The 20,513-nt window shown below is 38.9% G+C and overlaps 1 protein-coding gene across 1 annotated transcript; it reads right to left on the bottom strand.

The window, feature by feature from the left end:
• Positions 1-1,874: 1,874 nt before the first annotated feature.
• On the bottom strand, positions 1,875-2,843 carry LOC124750154 (THAP domain-containing protein 2-like). Its single transcript, XM_047248980.1, has 3 exons — positions 2,773-2,843; positions 2,374-2,648; positions 1,875-2,257 (listed from the first exon to the last, which is right to left on the bottom strand). The coding sequence occupies exons 1-3, from the start codon at positions 2,841-2,843 to the stop codon at positions 1,875-1,877; spliced, it is 729 nt and encodes a 242-aa protein (XP_047104936.1).
• Positions 2,844-20,513: the final 17,670 nt, after the last annotated feature.

The following is a 20,513-nucleotide window of genomic DNA, read 5'->3' as shown; positions in this document are numbered from 1 at the left end:
TATATAGGTCAACTGAAGCATGTGTTGTTTCTTTCGTTTCCGCTACCACTAATAATCTGTTCTTACGTAGATAGTAGTACTACCTATGGCAGAAGGAGCTACGTGTGTAATATTTGTATCCCATATTTCAGTTCACCTATGTATATGTACACTGTTAACGAAAACGTGGAAATGGACGTACATTACATTTGCAACCTGTACCTCAGTTGAACTACGCGAAGAGGCAATAAGACGACACATATACAATTTGTATCCCGTACTTCACTATGAGGTACAGTTTTTTTTCCGCCTGCGAAGCTAATAGTATCGACTGAAAGTTATAGTTTTCATCACAGCAGTGACTATAGTATCCCATTCTTTAGTTGAGCTATAAGGATATCTCAAACACCAACAGTACGTGATTTTCATAATGACTCTCAAGGCGAACTTAGATTTTTCGAACCACGTCCCTCGTCTAATGGATTGCCACAACCGATCTTTGATGCAGCGCCATATAAGTAAGTCCTGAGTATGGCGCATGTACACTCGTGAGGCGCATATATTCGCCGCACTCACGACATCGAACATACTCGGCAACGAGACCACACATTTGTAAAAAACAAATTGTGCTCAACATGTCTACGCCCATAGCCTCTCTCAAATCATCCAGGTTCATCGGGAAAGATAAAGCCATATCTACAAACGAAAATGAGATACTAAAAATTGTCCTAAAATAAGAAACTCATAGTCCAAATCACCTCAATGTCACTAAGAATGAAATTAAGTACTGAATTAATTGCATATAACCTAACTAATGAGGAAGTATTGAATAGGCTTGGGGAGAAGAGAAGTTTGTGGCACAACTTGACCAGAAGAAGGGATCGGTTGGTAGGACATGTTCTGAGGCATCAAGGGATCACCAATTTAGTATTGGAGGGCATCGTGGAGGGTAAAAATCGTAGAGGGAGACCAAGAGATGAATACACTAAGCAGATTCAGAAGGATGTAAGTTGCAGTAGGTACTGGGAGATGAAGGAGCTTGCACAGGATAGAGTAGCATGGAGAGCTGCATCAAACCAGTCTCAGGACTGAAGACCACAACAACAACAACAACCAATTATTTAAATAAACGCAGAAGAAGAATATTTTGAGCAATATGTAGCGATCTCTTCTAAAATCACATTCAGTTATTTTAATGTACAATGATAGCGCTTGTCCGGAACCCAGAACTGTTTTATCATCTATGGCTGAAAGTGAAGACATTATTATCTATGAGTAACGTATGACGTCATTGGTCAAAGTCATAGACTAAATATCTCTGGAGTGAGCATTCACACGCGCAGGACCAACAGAGTGGCTATAGGTCCGCCATGTTTGAAGCAAATTGAAGTTCTGGCCACCATGTTTTCTTTAGTCAAGGCATTCGTCTGCTGTGTCCCGCCCCCTTGTAACTGCGTTTGACTTACTTGAAATAGCCCATACTAGCTTTATTTTTTCTAAAACAAGCAATAGACAGCAGTGATTTCAGTGTACACTGACAGCAAAAAGGGATGTTTTTGTCGAAATATGGCTAAACTTTTCGATGTAGATAACACTACAAGACAACTCAAATAAGTCTGTCCATCCACTATAACGTTACTTGTTACCCATAAATTAATGCAATTGGAGCAGGTACCACCAGAATATTACGGCGAAACTTCTAAACATGCTGTGGTTAACTATTAGAAACAGTAACGGGCGCAGAAATGCGATATTTTTGTCGCTATTTCAAAGTAAACAGTCAAAGCCTCAAAAACCAGTACACTGTGAACGAGAATTTATTTGAAATATGTGTTACAAGTAGTTAACACAAGTATAGTAATTCAATAACAAAGTCGAAGCGTTCTTGGGTGGGGTTATTTCACAAATTTTCGTAAGTGGCTGTATGCCTTGGCAGAATAAAAGTGTAGGGTCAGGGCAAATTTCCTTATTTGCTGAGAATAATGGCATACTTTATCACTGCAGTGAAGTTCCAATAGCTCCTTCAACAAACCAACTACATGTTCACTGTTTAACATATCAGAAACTGAACTACATAGCCTTCTTCTCAAACCAGCAACTAAAGTCTGTAACTGCACTATTCTTCTTTTGTGTCGTACACTAAGTTGCTTCATTTGCTTTATCCGCTTCTTTAGCCGCACATTCTCTGCTTGTACTCTGTTATATTGTGTTTTCAACTTCTTAGGGCTTGGTAGACAGAAATTGTGGTCAGCAGAAACAGATGTGGGTCCGACAGACACTGAAAGAATGTAGTTACATCATAAGTTTATAACAGAGTTACACCATAAGATTATAATAGAAAGTATGTAATTCAAAGTAATAAGAACACGGAGTAAAATTAAATTATTGACTTACTTTGTGCTAATGATGTCACTGTAATAGCAAATTGTCGAAAGATCGCTTTCTGGGTTGTGGTCATAATACTTTTATCTTGCTTTTGTAAATGTGGTGGAAAGTTAAAGATAGTAGGTACTGGTTTTGACAAAAGGCGCCTCTGGACATTTGTGTGGTACATATATTTCTCTTCAAAATGAGCTGAACAGAGGTAACTGGCTGTAGTAGGAAACCAGTTTTCTCGCTTCATATTTATAACCCATCTTTTTGTAATTTCCTTATCTTTTAAAGGAAATCTGTAATCAACGATAAATAAATTACTTCCTGCATTTGTCTTAAGCATAATTACAGTTCCAATGCAAATGACTCTTTAATAAACATTAAAAAACGTGTGTCGTATTTCGGTACTAATATACTTACTTATAATATGAAATATTTGTTGTTTTATCGCTGCGATTTGTGCAGTTGAACGCTGAACACACTGCAGGCATGTTGACTATATATTTTGTAACAAAAAAGTCAACTAGAAAAGTTAAATATTGCAGTAATATCACAACAGCTGACACACTTCCAACACAAACAACTGTAACGCTTTCCTAATGTTTTGACTAAGGAGAACATGGCGGCCGAGTTAGCGTTGGTTGCCGCTAGGAGCGCTGTAACTAGTATCTCAGCCACTCTATGAAATTTTAACTCGTTGCGCAGAACAGATTTTGTGTTGTCAACATACATTGCCGGCCTGGTCACGTGATCTCGGGACGTCGTGTGTTTGTCCGTATAGCGCCCTATATATTTAGAATGACACTACATCCCTTTACAGACGGATTCTTTTCGTACGTGTCGTGGATTATTTATATATGTTGCGCAGACATTTTAACAGTATCCATTTGATACCGGGAATAAACCAGCTACGTAACTTTTAAGGGCAAGTGATATTACATTCTGCTTCTTTGCGATAGGTGTCACAGTTCAGATGCACTCGATTTTTGGTAGTTTACGGTATGATACCGCACTTTATAGTATTACAGAGCCTGACGTACATTTTTGCAGTGATAGTCTTGCAAAACGACTTGACAGTACGCTACTACTTTTGCAAGTGTCCGAAAAACACAGAATTTACCACACATTAGCGATCATACCCTGCTAATTCGTCCTTTTTTTTGTATTTCTGCGTATTTATTTTCTCGTTTTTGCGACCTAAAGCACAATTTTTCTTACAGGTGGCACTTTGAGGCATTTATTTAACGCATTTTAAGTACTTGCTCCCAGCTTATTAAATAAGTAGTAGATTGAGTAATGTATATAAATAATCGACATGTCACTGATAAATGCATGGAGGATAGTATTTACTGAAACAACTAACCATTCCCTTTCCTATTCCACTAGCAAATTTACGAGAAGAAGCGACTGTTTGTAAGCTTTTGTACGAGCCGTAATATCTATTATATAGTCATAAAATCGTAGAAAAATAGGTCTACAGAATCAAGCCTTAATTATAAGGCGTCTCGAAATTTTTAGCATATACAGTGTCTCTTGCCAATATGATAACTATAATTAAAGCTACATGGTATGTACCTATGAAAAGTTACTACCCCTCCTTTCACATATTTTTCTTTGCATCCGTAGCAACAAAGTAATTCACCCTCGCTATTACACTATCAGCAAACGGTGAAACACAACAAAAACCACCGAGCGAGGTGGTGTAGTGGTTAAACACTGGACTCGCATTCGGGAGGACGACGGTTCAATCCCGCGTCCGGCCACCCTGATTTAGGTTTTCCGTGATTTCCCTAAATCACTCCAGGCAAATGCCGGGATGGTTCCTTTGAAAGTGCACTGCCGACTTCCTTCCCAGTCCTTCCCTAATCCGATGAGACCGATGACCTCGCTGTTTGGTCTCCTTCCCAAACAACCCCCCCCCCCCCCATCAACAACAAAAACTCTTGATATTATAAACTTCAAACGCTGCAGAAAGCACACACGCACAGCGAAGTCCCGAAAACACGTGACAATCCTGGTTTAATGTTGACAACATGCGCAGAACGCAATGCTCACTTCAGAGATATTTACTCTATGGTCAAAGCCGAACGGTTGTATCCCCTGCTTCACTAGACCCCAGCATTTGCGTTTTTTCCACATTTCCTTTGTGACTTTTGCGGCGTTTGCTTCGCTGTTGTAACACTATTTTGTAACAGTGTTTTGAAATTAGTGCTTTTAAATGTGACATTTGAGGAAACGAGGTACAATTACCGTAGGCCTCTGAAGCAGCATATTTCCTCAGCAAACACACAGAAGTTGAGCGAAATAATGCCTCCTGTTGAAAATAACGAACGTTCGTCTACCTATCGGTGCTACTTATGCGATAAGGACTTTACTTAAAGTAGTTTACAACACCACCAATAAAATATTCGTGGGGAAGCGCAACAGAAACGTTGAAGTGTGCGATGTGTGCAGTTGAAACTGATTCTAAAAAGTGCTGGATGGATCCTTTCCAGTCCGAACATGACTTTTGTGTAAAGAATCATTACATTCATTGCTAAAACCACACTAGTATTTTTCGAAAGTGCACCAATAATGATATTTTACAACAGTAATCATGTATTTGGGGTTTTAACTTATTTAAAACCTTCGAGAAATGGATATTTGGTTAATTCTGTTAGTGATGTGATGAACATACATATTAATGGTTCATTCTATATAAACAACACAAAAGGTATACATTTTAACTGAAACAACTAATTTCTTTTACATTTTCTACATTCAGTGACTGTGGTTTAGAGATGAAAAACTAAAAGTCTGTAGAGGTATGACAACTCTATAGAAAGTTAAAAGTCTGCAAAGTTTGGAAACAAAATAACACATCTCAGGATAAATGACTATCAAATCCATGCACAGCAATGGAACATCTATTACAGAAAAATAAATTTGCAGGACCTTTTACATGGCCTCACTTCCTCCAGTTTCCCCACATTCTTCCCCCCCCCCCTACTCCAGACCATTACCAGCCAACAATCAAGATGGCCAGGGGTGCAGTGGAACCTCTGTTAATTTCGGTTTGTTGTGCCCTCATTTCCTTTGATAGAATAACATGTAAGAGTGTATGACATTTTTTATTTCCATTTTCATCAGTACAGTAAATAATTTCCTTTTCTTCAATTCATTTTCTTAAATACATAAAGGATATATTTACCCATTTGTGTGGTTTCAGTGTTAATTTACAAATGCAATTTAGTACAAAATCTTACTTTGCTATTTTATTGTTTCAGTAAATCATTTAGAGACCTCCAAAGAAATTCAGACAATATTTGGAAAACACCTCTTTACATTTTAGAAAAAGGAATAAAATAGTTCATTTAACTCATTTACTCCCATAATTTTATATTTAACATAGTGACTGCCAAAGGCCACAGCAGAGCCTGATGCTGTGAGATTTTTGTTGTTCATCAAGATGAAGTGAGGAGTGTACACTGAAGTAAAGAACAAATCACTATTTACACAGCAATGGCCTACACAGTTACCAGGCCAGTTTCAGTACCCTAGTATCTGATTATCTGCAAGACAAGAAGCTAGGTGTTAGCGCTTTTAATCAGAAAAAATACTCCAGGGAAAAAATTTCGAAGTTGTGGAAGTATTCTGTGTGGAATCAAAGCAACATGTTTGGCAGTGTGTGAGAGTTAATAATGAGAGTTGTCTGATTGCACATCTTTTGTAAAATGTACAAAATCCCTAACTGAAAGTTATTATAACAGAAGTTCTAATGGAGGAGATGACAATGTCATGCTGGCAAGGTAAAGATTTATTGTAATAATACTAGATCCCTTCAAACACTCAAGTTCACACTCTCTGCACCATCAGGAAATATACAGTTTAAATAAGATTGTGGTATGGAAATGGCACATTCTACCAGTTCATACCTAATGTGAGCCAGAGCGGTCAAGAAGAAATGCTCAAATTCTTTCATTGCCTGTGGTAGGAGTGAAAATTTTCATTTTTTAATGAACAGTGGGTTATTATTAGACTTTTCTTGGACAAGCTGCCAGGAAACAACGTGAAAAAAATGAGTTGCCAGACAGAGAGGGGAATAAATTTGTATGGGCAGAAAAGGATGATACAAGTAAATTTGGCAAGAGTCTATCACAGAAACTTGGGAAAGCCTAACTTTTTCTATACTGAACTTAAATGTTTCACACTTAATCTGTTATCTTACTGCTCTTCTTTTATTAGTAAATGTGACCCTGCACAATGTTTTTAACATTTTTAAGTACATAATTCCAATCCTTCACTGTAAGTTAAGTGGAATAGTTATGTCTATGACATTAAAATTTACATCTGTAACATTTAACACATTGACTGCCACAAAGCCACCACAGAGCCAGCAGTATGAGTTAATTGCCTTATTTTATATTAACATTTACTTTTAATTTTTTTTAATGGAAAATGAACACAGACAACATCATGAAATTTTGATTGTATGCTGTTCATATTAATGTCCATCTATACAAAAATTAGTGGCTTTCAGATTTTATTTTTATGTTAATTCCTCACTTTCAGTTTTACAAATGTTATGTCCATATGAATAGAAATTCAAAAATTTTCCACCGAAATCTCCCTCACATCCTGTTGTCAGCACTTGGTCAGTGAAACTAATTTAATATTTAAGTTCTGAAAAATCGAGTGGCAGAACAAACAGCAGCAATGGCTAACATTTTACAACAAAAAAGGAAAATGCTTCTTTTGGTACACTGCAGTGAAATATACATGTACAGTAATCTCTTCAATTTGTAAAAAAACTGATTTTGGGTCATAATTATGAAATTACAATACATTTAAAAGTTATGCAAGTGTGCAGAGGAATTTTAATTCTTTCTGGAGTGAATGTTAAATTAGTATCTTGTTAGCTGGTAAATTTTGCTACAAAATTACAAGACACATTAGTAGGCATCTGCTGAATTAGCCTCAGCTGTACTTGTGCAGGAAATGTAGGTGAAGACAGCTTAGCACTGAACTCTTTACTCAGTATCTGGGCAAATATCATATGAAGAAACAAACTCCTCTGTGAGAAAAGTCACCCAAAGCTAAAACCAAAAAACGTACTCACGAAGAATAATTTGAACTTAGAGAAAGTGGAACCACAGCATAGTTGAAACTTATGTTCAGAATTCAGACAGTATGAGTGAAACAAACAACAATTTTGACTGAAATTCCTAAATGCAGCCAAATTGCTTTGTTCTTGTTAGATCGATGCAAGCTGTTTCTGCGTATTATCCACTGAGCAGTTCCACTGAAAAGTTTTAAGTTTGGAAAAAGAACTAATATAGCTTGAAGAACATACATTACAGCCATGAAACGCTGCAGCATTTATTTCCTGCAAGCCCACACTGGGCAAACATACACATCACCATTATCAAAGAAGAAGCGAAAAAAAAAGAACTGGTTTGAATGACACAAAATTACATAAAGCTCTTGGCTGATGACAGACACTACAAATAATAGCAAGAGACTATTTTCTTGACATGTTTGCAATAGCACGTAGGACACTAACTTATTGGACAGCAACAGCCACAATTTTTTATAGTCCTTAAATTAATTTCATTTATAATGCACAAAGATGGCACTGGAAGAATTAACAAGCTAAATTTCACCCATTACACAAACAAATAGTAATGAAGTAACTCATATGAGCAAAAATCTTACTGCTTTAATTAGGCACTTCTACTTTATATCATTCTTATATCCTTTTATTTTCATAAGTTAATTTTAGATAGATAAGCTAAACTTCTTTGACTTGTTTGTGTGTAATGTTGATTTTAGACAATCGAATCAATCATCTGCATCCTTTGCTTACTATCAATGTAACAGGATCAAGAAGATTCTTTTTTCACATTGTATCACTACATTTACATGCAACACATCTTCCGAAAAACGAATTTCGGAAACCCTTTTTCGCTCTCACGTTTACATGTTAAGATCGAAGCGGACTTGCTAGCCCAGTTAAATATGACACCTGGAAAATAGCTGTTACAGTTTCTGATTTATTCAGCACAATCTGTTTCTCTTCAATTAGACGAGGTGTAAAAAGCTTAAATCCAATATTTCTAATAACCGTTCAGTGTACGAAATGCCACTCTGTCCAGATTAGCCAAAAATTTTTAACAAGACAAAACCCGACAGCCTGAGCACGGTTGCATTTACATGAGATCGAAAATAGATAGCGTAATTGGAAAACCACCAACTAGAAATGGATTTCCGGAATAGATTTTGAAGTGTTTACATTACCAACCAAATGCGGTATTGGGAAAGATGTTTATAAAATCCTGTTTTGGGAGACTGCCACAGACTTCCCCCAGTGCTCAACCGGCAACGTTTCTCGATGGAGAAAGCTACAAGTACTTTAGGATTCAGCCTCATTACCCTGTTCAACACATTTAAGGATATATTTTCAAAGCTCTGAGATGCGACTGATGCCCTAACAAAAATTATGATTATTGCTGAAGGAGCAATGACATGCTTTGATGGATCCCCCTAGGTCCAAAAGAATAAAAATAGCAACATGGAACGCCAACAGGGTTAAAACCAAGAAAATCGTTTTGGAATATTATATAGAACGGCATGCCATCGATATTATGCGTCTAACAGAAACACATTTGAAGCCCGACGACCGATTCGCCGTCAGAAATTCAACGGGACGACCACGTCGACCGCCCAGGTGGAGGGACAGCGGTTTTGTTTAAAGGCAGAAGGTGCTTCCACTCCCTGGAACTTCCGCAGACTGTGACTATCAAGGCTGTGGGTGTAGAAATCAGAATTGGCCAAAACCTTTGGTAAATTATTTCAGCCTACCATCCCCCATCCCGCTTGACGTATCACTACACAAGACCTTCAGGCACTGTTTAGGGTTGGCAGTGGTGTATTGGTGGGAGGAGACCTAAATTCGAAACATAGAGCCTCTGCCTGCTGTCCCAAGAACGCAAATGGCAGGAATTTGTGGGGGTTCATCTAGGGGCGCGCCACCATTAGTGTCATTGCGCCAGATGAGCCCAAGCACATACCTGGAAAAGCGGACAGAAATTCATAAATTTTAGATATCTTTGTAGTGAAAAACTTGGATCTCGATGCGGCAGCCACAGTGCTCTACGAGCTGGACTCTGACCAAAGTGCTGTCGTGCTGTATGTTGCCAGTGTCGAAGAAGATGCCGGGAGGATGGCAAATACACATGTATTGACAAATTGGGACAGATATACCTACCTGATGGGAAAGCAAATGGAGGAAATTCCCCTACTTCAGACGGAAGGAGACGTGGACGAAGCCATTGAGAAATTCACTGGAATCCTCCATGCCTGTACTCGTGCTACTAGCGTCAAGATAACCACTGAACCTGACGCCAGGGACCTGCCCCCTGACATCTGGGACCTCCTAGTCGCCAAACACAGGAGGCGTAGGCTGAGGCAACGCCACCGCCTGCTGCGGAGTCTAGAGGACCAGGCGAGACAAGGATTACAAGAGCACAGCAGCCGCTGCTGGGAGGAGAAACTAAGACCCGCCGAAGTAGACATATCTGGAAAATAACCTGGAAAATAACCTGGCTGTGGAAAGGTCCCACCAGAGAAAACAAGCCACTCCACAGAGAGAACGGTCTTGCAAATGACGAGCAAGAAATCGTGGTATAATGGCAGAATGATTGGAGTCACAATTCCAAACTCACGTCATCCACGATGCCGTTAACGATAGGAAGGAGAGAATAGTTATTGAATGAGTGACTCAGATAATAAATAAGTGGCAAATTCATGCCCGTTAACGAGCTGACAATATGTGCACTCATCAAGTGGCAGGGTAATCACGAAGGTCCTGGCCCAGACTGCGTCCACTCCCCACTTCTAAAACTCCTTCCCCCTCCCGCCATATCCTACCTAGCAAGCGCTTATACCGCCTGCTTGAAACTACTTACTGTCCCTCAGCGTGAAAACTGCAAAGGCCATCACCCTACCCAAACCTAATAAAAACCTGATCCTTCCCAAAAGCTACAGGCCTATTTTTCTCCTAACTGGCCTGAGTAAAATCCTCGCATTAATAATCCTTTCACTCCTCTGTGTAATGACACATTACAATGCAGAGAGATACAATACTTTAAATTCTGCGCCAAAGATTATATTGAGAGGAATGTAGAAAATAATCTCTGGAATGTCCATATTTGATCCACTTTTGGTTTGTACTCCAAGAAGGAGTAAAACTCTCACTTGTTACCTTGTATGGAATGGACGTAAATTTTGGTGTGTGCTGAAAGGCAGCCATCTTGTTAGTATTTATGATTTGTGCGACGAACATAGCAAATCTTATTGTCTTGTGAATAAAAAGATACTGAAAAGTATCCAACTTTCATGAGAATTATTTAAAGCGACGTAGCATTGTATTCCTTTGGCTCCACCATCTTCGTGAAGGAAACCGATGCCGACTTAGGAAAATACACAAGGTCAACAAAGAGAAGAACATCGATGGCGACTAATGAATTAGTATCGTGGGAGAAGGACTAATTCTACGTTTACAGTGAGAACCCTGAATAAATCAACAATGATGCAGAATTCAAAAATATTCTTAATCGGAATTGTAAATTATATTAACGGCGAATTTCATGCAGCACTGAGTTTGTCTGCATTCAAGCCAGTCAATACAGTCCATAAAAAAGCCTTTAAAAAATTCTAAAGTTTAAGTTCCATATCCCTATTTTTTTCCTTTCAAAAACTCAATAAATTAATTTTTTTGTTTATTTCGCCACATCTGTCAGTTCCTGACTGAAAACAATATCTGTATGCTTCAACAGCTTGAATTCGGCGCTGAGCATTCCACTATCCAACAATCCCTTCACTTGGTGAAACACATTTGTCTGGTGAGGGCAAGGAGAGAAGCAACAGGAACAGTGTTCCTGGACATAGAAAAAGCATTTGACCACGCTTGGCATGATGGCCTAATCTACAAACTAGATCAGATAGGGTGCCCAGTTCACACCACCTGGATCACTGACTCCTTCCTTACAGGACGTCAGCTCTTCGTAAGGAACGGAGACAAGTCCAACCAAACACGACGGATTGTGGCAGGAGTACCGCAAGTTTCGGTTTTAGGTCCCATCCTTTATACCATATATACGAATGACATCCCAAGGCAGATTGGCAGAGAGATTGCTCTCTATGTGCATGACGCCGCCTTATACAGAAGCAGTCACAGCTTCCTCCTTATACACCGCCACCTCCAGCAATATCTCGATAAGATAACGCAGTCGTGCAACTGCTGGAAAGTAAAGATCAACCCTAAAAAGTGACAGGCTATCTATTTCACCCTAAAATCAATCTCCCAGGTCGTCAACTCACCACTGACGGCAGAGAGTTAACTTGGAGAAATGCAGTTATTTACCTGGGACTCGAAACAGATCGACACCTAAAATGGAACAGGCACCTCACCACCTCAGCAAACAAGGGCTGCGCCCTCTTCTGTAGACTATATCCCCTGTTGAAAGGTGACAATATAACCATCCAGCGTAAACTCCTCCTCTGGCGCCGGCTCATTCTCCACCCATCCTGTATGGTGTGGCGAAATAAATAAAAAACATTTGAATTTATTGGTTTTTTTTTGAAATGAGGAAAACATTATGGACATGGAACTGTAACTTTAGAATTTTTGAAAGGCTTTTTTACGGATTGTATTGACTGGCTTATACGTGCACAAATTCAGTGCTGCGTGAAATTTGCCTGTAATATAATTTACCATTCCGATTAATTACATTTTGAATTCTACGTCATTGTTGATTTAATCAGAGTTCTCACCTTTGACGTAGAATTCGTCCTTCTGCCACAATATTAATTCATTAGTCGCCATCGATGTTCTTCCCTTTGTTGACCGTGTGTATCTTCCTAAGTCGGCATCGGTTCACTTCACGAAGACGGTGGAAACCAAGGAATACAATGCTATGTCGCTTTAAATAATTTTCGTTACACTTCGATACTTCTCACTATTTTTTATTCACAAGACAATAAACTTGCTCTGCTCGTCGCACAAACCATAATTACTAACAATATGGCTGCCTTTCCGCAGACACCAAAAATTACGTCCATCCTCCACGAGGCAACAATCGAAAGTGTCCCTTAGCTCCTCCTTGGAGTATGAAACAAAAGAGAATCCAATGTGAACATTACAAAGATTATAACCTACATGCCTCTCAATTTAATCTTTGGCGCAGCCTTTAAGGTATTGTATGTCTCTGCGTCAGAATGTGTCATTACAACTGCCCCCCTACTGTATACTGTCACTAGAAAATTTTATTTGGTTGACAGGATACAGTAGTCGACCTTGCAATTGATAGGTCTGGGGGTCTTTTATTTCCAAACTTCATTTCTATTGTGTCATTTTCATGGCACTGTGGAATCTTTGGTATTACTGAGTGTGTGTCAGTTTTTTGGTATACTTATGCTAATATTTACAAACCTTAATCCTAATATACAAAGTTCTGGTTAACACTGAGAAAACAACTTCATGTGGTAAAGTTTGTACAATAAAATATACAATGAATACAACGTTATTTACAAATGTTTCCTTCCTCATCAGAGGTGAAAATTAAGTCCTTGTATTGCCTTCTGTATTTATTCTGGGGCGCCGAGCTTTGTTCGCTAGGCCCAGTGTCGAATATGGGCGGGTGATACTCGCGCCTGATTGTTTGGTCGTCCGTTAGCTGGCGACGTTGGTTGAATGCACGCGCCCGTGCACTGAATATACACCGACGTGCGGGTACCGTCGAGACTTCCGAACCCCAGCATGCGTGTGCTTTTTGTAGTTCCTTCCAGTACTTAGACTGGATACGAAGAGGTACATTGGAATATGTGCCCCGCAGAACACACCACACTATGTGCGAGGCGGAGGACGATCCCGTCGATGCAACTCCAGGTAAGAAGCGTACCATGTCAAACTTGTTTGGCATTGTCTTTTCTTATTGTGACGCCATGGGTCGTTTGACGATACACGCTTCAATTTTCGATGTCACTTGTTTAGGCTCGCTGACACTTGCAACGTAGCACTGCTTTGCACAATTTTAATTTCTACACACACCACTTTAAACGGGAGTATTGCGATCGAAACTTTCTTTTTCACTACACTTTTTTTCGCATTAACCCCTTTTACCTATTGTACCGAGATTCATTTCCCTCAATACTTCTGGTCAATGTACATAATTATTCACAAATTTGTAAGTCACGGGACTTGGCATGAAATACAACGTACATCACATACAATGGAATAACATATAATACATACAATACATTGTTTACATTAACTACAGGAAAAAACTATCGACTAAAATTGAAAAAAATTTTCGACCACTCATAGTGGCTTCTTCGTCTTGGATTTTACTGACACACACACACGCCTTTTTCCATTAATCTGTTAGAGGGAACAAGTCCTTTGTTTTCCTTCTTGAACTCGAGTGTAAGTTAAGGTTTACCTCCGTTACGTATTCTTCATACGCAACGACATGCATCAGCATGCAGAGAATACACCTGTAGCCGCTCCACTGAAGCTTGGGAAGGGAATTTTCTACCTTCTACTTAGGGTAGTGGCAACGACTACGTGTATGCTACGGTTTTTTACGTATAAAATCTGAGAATGCACGAAATAATCATTTATATGCAGCATAACCCTAATATGTACAGTGTTTTGGGCGTAAGCACATTCTGGTGTGCTTGTAAATCATTAACCCTAATAAAACTTCCTACCTTAACATGGACATATAAACATAAAATTTTGAAGTTCAGGGTGTAACTACTATTACTATGTACAGAGTTTCATAATAGCGGCACGCCCTTGTGTGCGTGTATCATCTTCAATTAAAGTACGCTTATAGGCGTCTTGTGTTGTCATGGGAGAAAAAATACAGACATTTTAATACATCAGTTGTTATGAAAATCTATGTACACGAATAATCCGACTTTCATAGCTTCAGTGCAGCATGAAATTCTGTATGACTTTTTTTTTATAGTTTATTTTATAGACGATTCCTTTGCTTACAGGTCGTCCATCACACTACTTACCTGTTCCTCGTATAGCGGGGATATCTTTTTCATTCTTTGTTACCGCGTCATATGTATGAAAGATATAATTTGGACATGATTTATCATTTCATATTTCAAGTGTGTAAAGTAATTCATACCTTCCTTCTGCATACATGAGTGAAGAATCGCTAATGTTGCACTGGGTATCAGGTTTTTCGTGTTTTCTCGTAAACTCGTAGAGTCTTACGGTTTTAATTATGTTATTTCTTGACGTTAGGTATACATGTTTATACGAGGTTGTCTTAGAGTTTAATTTTCCTTAAACACTTCCATGTTGTTTAGGTTCCGTACATGTACAGAGTTTCTTTCGCCTTTCACACATACATATATACGTTTATACACACAAAAAATATCTACCACTATAATATACACTTTGCTGGTGGGGCCCTTTTTCGGTACCCTGCACCATTCCCTCAATATTCCAAAATAATTCAAGGTGTGCTGAGCATCGTCCCCTCATACTAATAATACTTACAACTAAATATTTCTTCTTACATACATAACTGCCTTACGGTCCATTAATGCGCAATCATTCCATACTTTCCTCATTTACACTTTAGCTTTCGTACATGTAACCTCGTGTATAGCTTATATATTTTACAAAGTTGTTTGCTGAGTGTTTTAGGTGTTTCCTAACGTTAATGTGTTTCTCTCTATATAAATCCTAGGTATTTGTTTTGAGAGCGATTCAGTTCATTACTCACGCTGCATAGATCTGTTTATTATTTTCCTATTTTAAAGCTTGTGTCATTCTTTTCCTTACTCACAAAAATTCACACGTTTACCTTGTTGTTCATTCTGAAAATCGCTAGCTACTGTGTAATGTAAATGTATGCGTTATCTCTTTGCTTTCCTCTTTGCTGCTTTTTCCCTATATGTAATTGTGTGTTGTTCTCGTGTACATAGCCTTTCTTCCGGTTATATATCTGCATTATTTATTTATTTTTTTCTATTTTCTTTCTCCTTCCGTACAAGCTAACATTTTTACTCAGTATAATATAATATTACAATACCGTCCATGACCAGTATGTACTTGTATGTTCACTTTTATTACGTAGTACCAGCTTATAATTAAATTTTCTAAACTACTATTTACAAGACTTGTGTACCATTTTCTTTCTTGTTTTTGAATGGCTTTCATCACTGTGTCTCATAGTACGAGTGGTCTCAAAACTTTTAAACGTTCCGCGCAAGCGCGCTTATGTACCACGACTGGACTGTAGTCGCGGGGAAAACTCTGCATTGTTGGTGAACATTATTCGTGATAGCCACCATCGTGTAATAGAGTCACGTGACGCCTGGACTCGACCGCGCATGCGCCTTCGCGCTTTGTATACACTCAGCTGATCGGACAGGGAAGGGGGAAGATTTCTCCCCGGCTCGCTGCCTACAGCGCGGCCAATGACCTCATCTTGACATGCAGCTATCGCGTGCTCATGAGCTGAGCGTTAAATAACTGAGTTAGACTACAAAAGTACCGTATGGTTTATTTTATAGTGTTAAGACTCACAGTAACACATGTTTCATTAGGTGTGGTTAACTATGCGTTGTTTAGCTGGCATATGCCCCCAGTTGATTACTAGTTTCGATGTTTAACTGAAATTTCAGTTATGTTTTCTAGTTTAATGCATGTTTTTCACTAACTGACTGTCTTTTTCAATGTACTTCTTAAACTACGAACACCGGACTTAAAGTATTTTTTATTTTTATTTTTTTTCGTGTTCGCAAGTTTCTTAGGTTAATGACAGCAATTTTACTATGTGATCCAAGGTTGTATAATTTCAATTTTGCTAAAATAATATATAACCTTTAATGAAAAAATTCCTTGATATCCTTGTGGGGGTATAACCCTTTCATCTTGCCCGTTCGTGCGTTACCTAACAGATAACATCCTCGGTGGGGTTTGTCTATTATAATGAAAGGGTCATTGTACAACTGCCACTTTTTGTTTAATGCCTTAATTTTAGAGGATTTTGGGTGGGTACGTAATAGTATTTCCTGTCTAATGTTAAATTCTGTAACCTTTCTTATCTTTTTGTTGAACTGTTTTTTCCTTATTTCTGCTTGTTCTTCCATCTGTAGTAATGCTTGACGTACCTTTTCGTCTAGTGTTATTTCCTTTGTGGCTAATTTAGGTAAAGGTTTAGCCCATTCGTCAAGTTCTGTGTCTTGAAACATTAACTCTGTAGGTGTAAAGCCTGTTGAAGTATGAATTAAATTATTTACAATATGCTGAAATGGGGCTATGTATTCCACCCACTTTGTCTGTTTATTCGGTATGTAAGTTCTTATAAAGCGATTAAATTCTTTAAAATTTCTCTCAACCGGGCTCGATTCTGGGTGAAATTTGGATACCAATATATGTTTTATGTTTTGAGATTCGAGAAATGTTTTCCATTTATTACTAGTGAAGTTTGTTGCATTATCAGTTAATATAATTTTCGGTTCTCCCACTAGTGGTATGTAGTCTTCTATCATGCGTTTGATTATTGATCCTGACAGTACTGCTTTTATAGCATACATTTTTAAGTACTTAGTGAAGACATCATAAAATGCGATCACATATCTAACTCCTCCCCTAGCTCGTGGATATGGTCCTGCTGCGTCCACGGAAACTAGTTCTCTTGGTCTAGTTGGAATGATAGGGTGTAATACGTCCAAACAAGATCTATTAAGATGTTTAACCTTCTGACATATTGTACACTTTTTTATTATTTGTTCAATCCTGCGTCTGAGGTTCGGGAAGTAACAATACGTTGATATTTTCGCTGTACGTTTTGATACCCCATAGTGTCCCCATACTCTATGTGTGTGTCTCATCAAATTGTCTATGTATTCTTCCGGGATGCAGACACACCAGGTGTTGGATTGTGGATTGCGCCTGTAGAAAAGAACATCGTTTGACATTGTGTAATGTTGTTTCAGTGTACTATTGTCATCTGCCTGCAGTTTTTGTATAACTTGTCTCCATCTATTGTCTTCCTTTTGTAGCTTGCTCATGTCTTTACACATCTTTCTGTAATATGGTTGAAATGTGCCATCATGCATCAGAAAAACTCTAAAATCGGAAGTCTGTTCGATCAATTCATTGAACTCGCTCAAACCTTGTGGCAAGCGCGATAATGCGTCGGCAATTACATTCTGTTCACCCTTGATATAAACCATCTCGAAATCAAATTCCTGGAGGAATAAACACCAACGTGCAATCCGTTTGTGCAACAATCTGCATGTGAGTAAAAACGATAATGCTTGATGGTCACAAAACACTCGTGTATGCCTTCCCCAGAGATAGTACTGGAACTTGCGGAAAGCCCACACTACAGCTAACGCTTGAAGTTCAGTTCCTGAATAGGCTCTTTCACATTGCGTTAACGTTCTACTGGCAAAACTAATTATGTTTACTTTCTGTTTTCCATTATCATCTACTAATTGGAACAGACAAGAGCCTAATCCCTGACATGAGGCGTCCGTGCTCAAACTAAAGTTGTAGTTCATGTTAGGATGCTTCAGAATGGGTGCGTTTATGAGTGCCTGTTTGATTTTTACGAAATCTTCCTCACATTTTTCTGTCCACAACCATGTGTGATTTTTCCTTAAAAGGTTGAGTAGGGAATCACTATTCAGTAACTGTTTGGGCACGAATTTTCGAAAAAATGACGTGAGCCCCAGAAAAGCTTTCAATTGTTTACGTGTTTGTGGTGAGGGGAAATATTTTTTTATGGCCTAAAGCTTTTTTGGATCTGGTAAAATTCCGCCTGGTGAAATAATGTGGCCTAAAAATTTTATTCGATCCCTTCCGAATTCGGACTTCTTAAAATTTGCTGTGACGTCATATTCTCGGAACTTTTGGAACACTTTGTGTACCAATTCTACATGCTCTTGCCAGGTCTCCGTGGCTATCAAGAGATCGTCTACATACAACGTCACTTTGCTAATCAGTTCTGGACCCAATACTCTGTCTAAAGCCTCTATAAACACCCCAGCACTCACGTTGAGTCCAAATGGCAGTACTTGGAATTGATAGCTTCTGCCAGCATGAATGAACGCAGTATATTTTCTGCCATCACTATGTAGGGCTATTTGCCAATACGAAGCCTTCATGTCAACGGATGTTAAATACTTCACTCCATGAAATTTAAGCAGTTGCTCATCTAAGTTCTCCGGCCTAGTGCGTATTGGTACGATGATCTTATTAATTTCCCGCGCATCAAGTACTAATCTGACTGACCCGTCAGGTTTGCTGACAGCTAGAATGGGACTGCAGTATGGTGAATGCGAAGGTTCAATCACCTTAGACTTCCATTTTGTATTCATAATTTTTGATTATTGTCGGCTGTTTTCTAAAAATGTCTCGGTATTCATAAATAAGATCTGCTAGTTCATTTTGTTGAGTTTCTGAAAGACAAGTGGATTTTCCTACCTCCTCGTGGGCGGCCTGTTCGTTAATTATTTCCGTGTCTAATTGTTCGGGGAAAGGAATATCTATCAATAAAACTTGTGGGTAAACTAATTTTACTTCAGCTTGTTTCTGTAATTGGCCATTACGATCTATTGTTGACTTTACAAGATTAACCTTCACACTACGACTGCCCACTCGGAAATAGCAAAGTCCACTGCCTATGTCGATGTTTACTTTATACTGCCGGAAAACTTCCATACCTAAAATACAATTGACGATTAACTTGTCAACGATTAAGAATGTACAGTTTATCGTGACATCACTAATGGTAACAGGTATTTGCGTCTGCCACTTAATACTTTTTGACTTGTTACCTACAGCTGTCAAGATTTTACAATTTTCCGTTGGCAACACTGGTACTTTTAATGCTTTCGAAACTTCTTTAAATAAACTGTTAGAAATAATATTCGTAGATGCGCCTGTATCTAAAATTACGTTGGTAATTATAGTTCCTATCTTTGCTGTTATTACAGCCTGCACGAGGTCACTTACCTTGTCCGATGCTTTCATCTCTTCTTCACATAGATCATCTTCTACGGTCGCATCCTGATCATATCTTAAAAATAATTGTTTAAGATGTAATGTGTGCTTGTTTGTGCCCCCTGTTGTCAAATCGGTCGGCCGGTGGGGGCTCATTACGACCGATTGTTGTTTACCGGGGGAGACAACGGCGTTGCTTCAGTACTGTCCGTTACCTCTACAAAGTGTACTGAGTGGTTATTCTGTCGCCAATTAGTTTCCGGACCGTTGCGTGCAACATTTTCTTGCGACCGGCTGTCGCTATTCCTCCTTGGTAGGTCATTCCTATTACCGTAAGTATTGTAATTTTCATTTGTGTGCCGCCTTTCATCACGCGGGCCTGACCAATCATTCACGTGATTTCTATCATTTCCATACCGGCGTGGACCGTAATCTGTACTATACCTTCTGTCTTCACGTCTCTGTTGCGCCGAATTCCTCCGATTTCCGTAATTCCAGGTTCCATTATTTGGCCTTGTCGCATACGGATGCCAACTGTGTGGGTTTTGTCCACTGCCATTAAAATGATATCCGTTACCGTTGTTTTGATTGGTTCCGGAATATTCATTCCGATTACTTGTGCTCGGCTCTTCTTCGTATATTAGATCAATTGAGTCAAGCACGGAAAGTAAGTATTCAAGATCGTTCTCCGGTATGGTTACCAATTTTTCGCGTAAGTTCGCGGGTAGTCTGTTTTTCAGAATTTTGAGAACATCTACGTGCGGTATTGGATTGTTCCAATAGCGCGTCTTATTCAAGTACTTTTCGAAATACTTTCTCAACCCGCCGTTTTTTAGGTTGAACGGTTGTGGGTTGAATACCTCACGTCGCAGTCTTTCTTGGACCCCAGCAGACCAATATTTCTCCAAGAAAGCCCGTTCAAATTGTTCGTAGGTGACGCACTGTTCAGCCATGTCTGTGTCCCACAAAAGTGCTTCGCCTTGTGTGAAGCCTACTACATATTTAATCTTCTGTGCCTCAGTCCAGTTTCTTGGTAAGACATTTTTAAATGCTCTTACAAATACGACTGGATGAGTTTTTCTGGATTCTGTGGAGAAAACTGGAAACTGTCTATGTTTCAACAGGCTCTCATCGA

This window comes from Schistocerca piceifrons, chromosome 1, assembly GCF_021461385.2.
Source record: "Schistocerca piceifrons isolate TAMUIC-IGC-003096 chromosome 1, iqSchPice1.1, whole genome shotgun sequence".
Lineage (NCBI taxonomy): Eukaryota > Metazoa > Arthropoda > Insecta > Orthoptera > Acrididae > Schistocerca > Schistocerca piceifrons.
This window is presented reverse-complemented; position numbering and strand designations above follow the sequence as displayed.

Excerpts from the sequence above, each read along its gene's own strand:
- LOC124750154 (XM_047248980.1), bottom strand. The coding sequence starts at position 2,843 with ATGCCTGCAGTGTGTTCAGCGTTCAACTGCACAAATCGCAGCGATAAA. Across the intron at positions 2,649-2,772 it reads ACAAATATTTCATATTATAA|ATTTCCTTTAAAAGATAAGG; the intron begins GTAAGTATATTA and ends CGTTGATTACAG. Across the intron at positions 2,258-2,373 it reads AGTGACATCATTAGCACAAA|TGTCTGTCGGACCCACATCT; the intron begins GTAAGTCAATAA and ends ACATTCTTTCAG.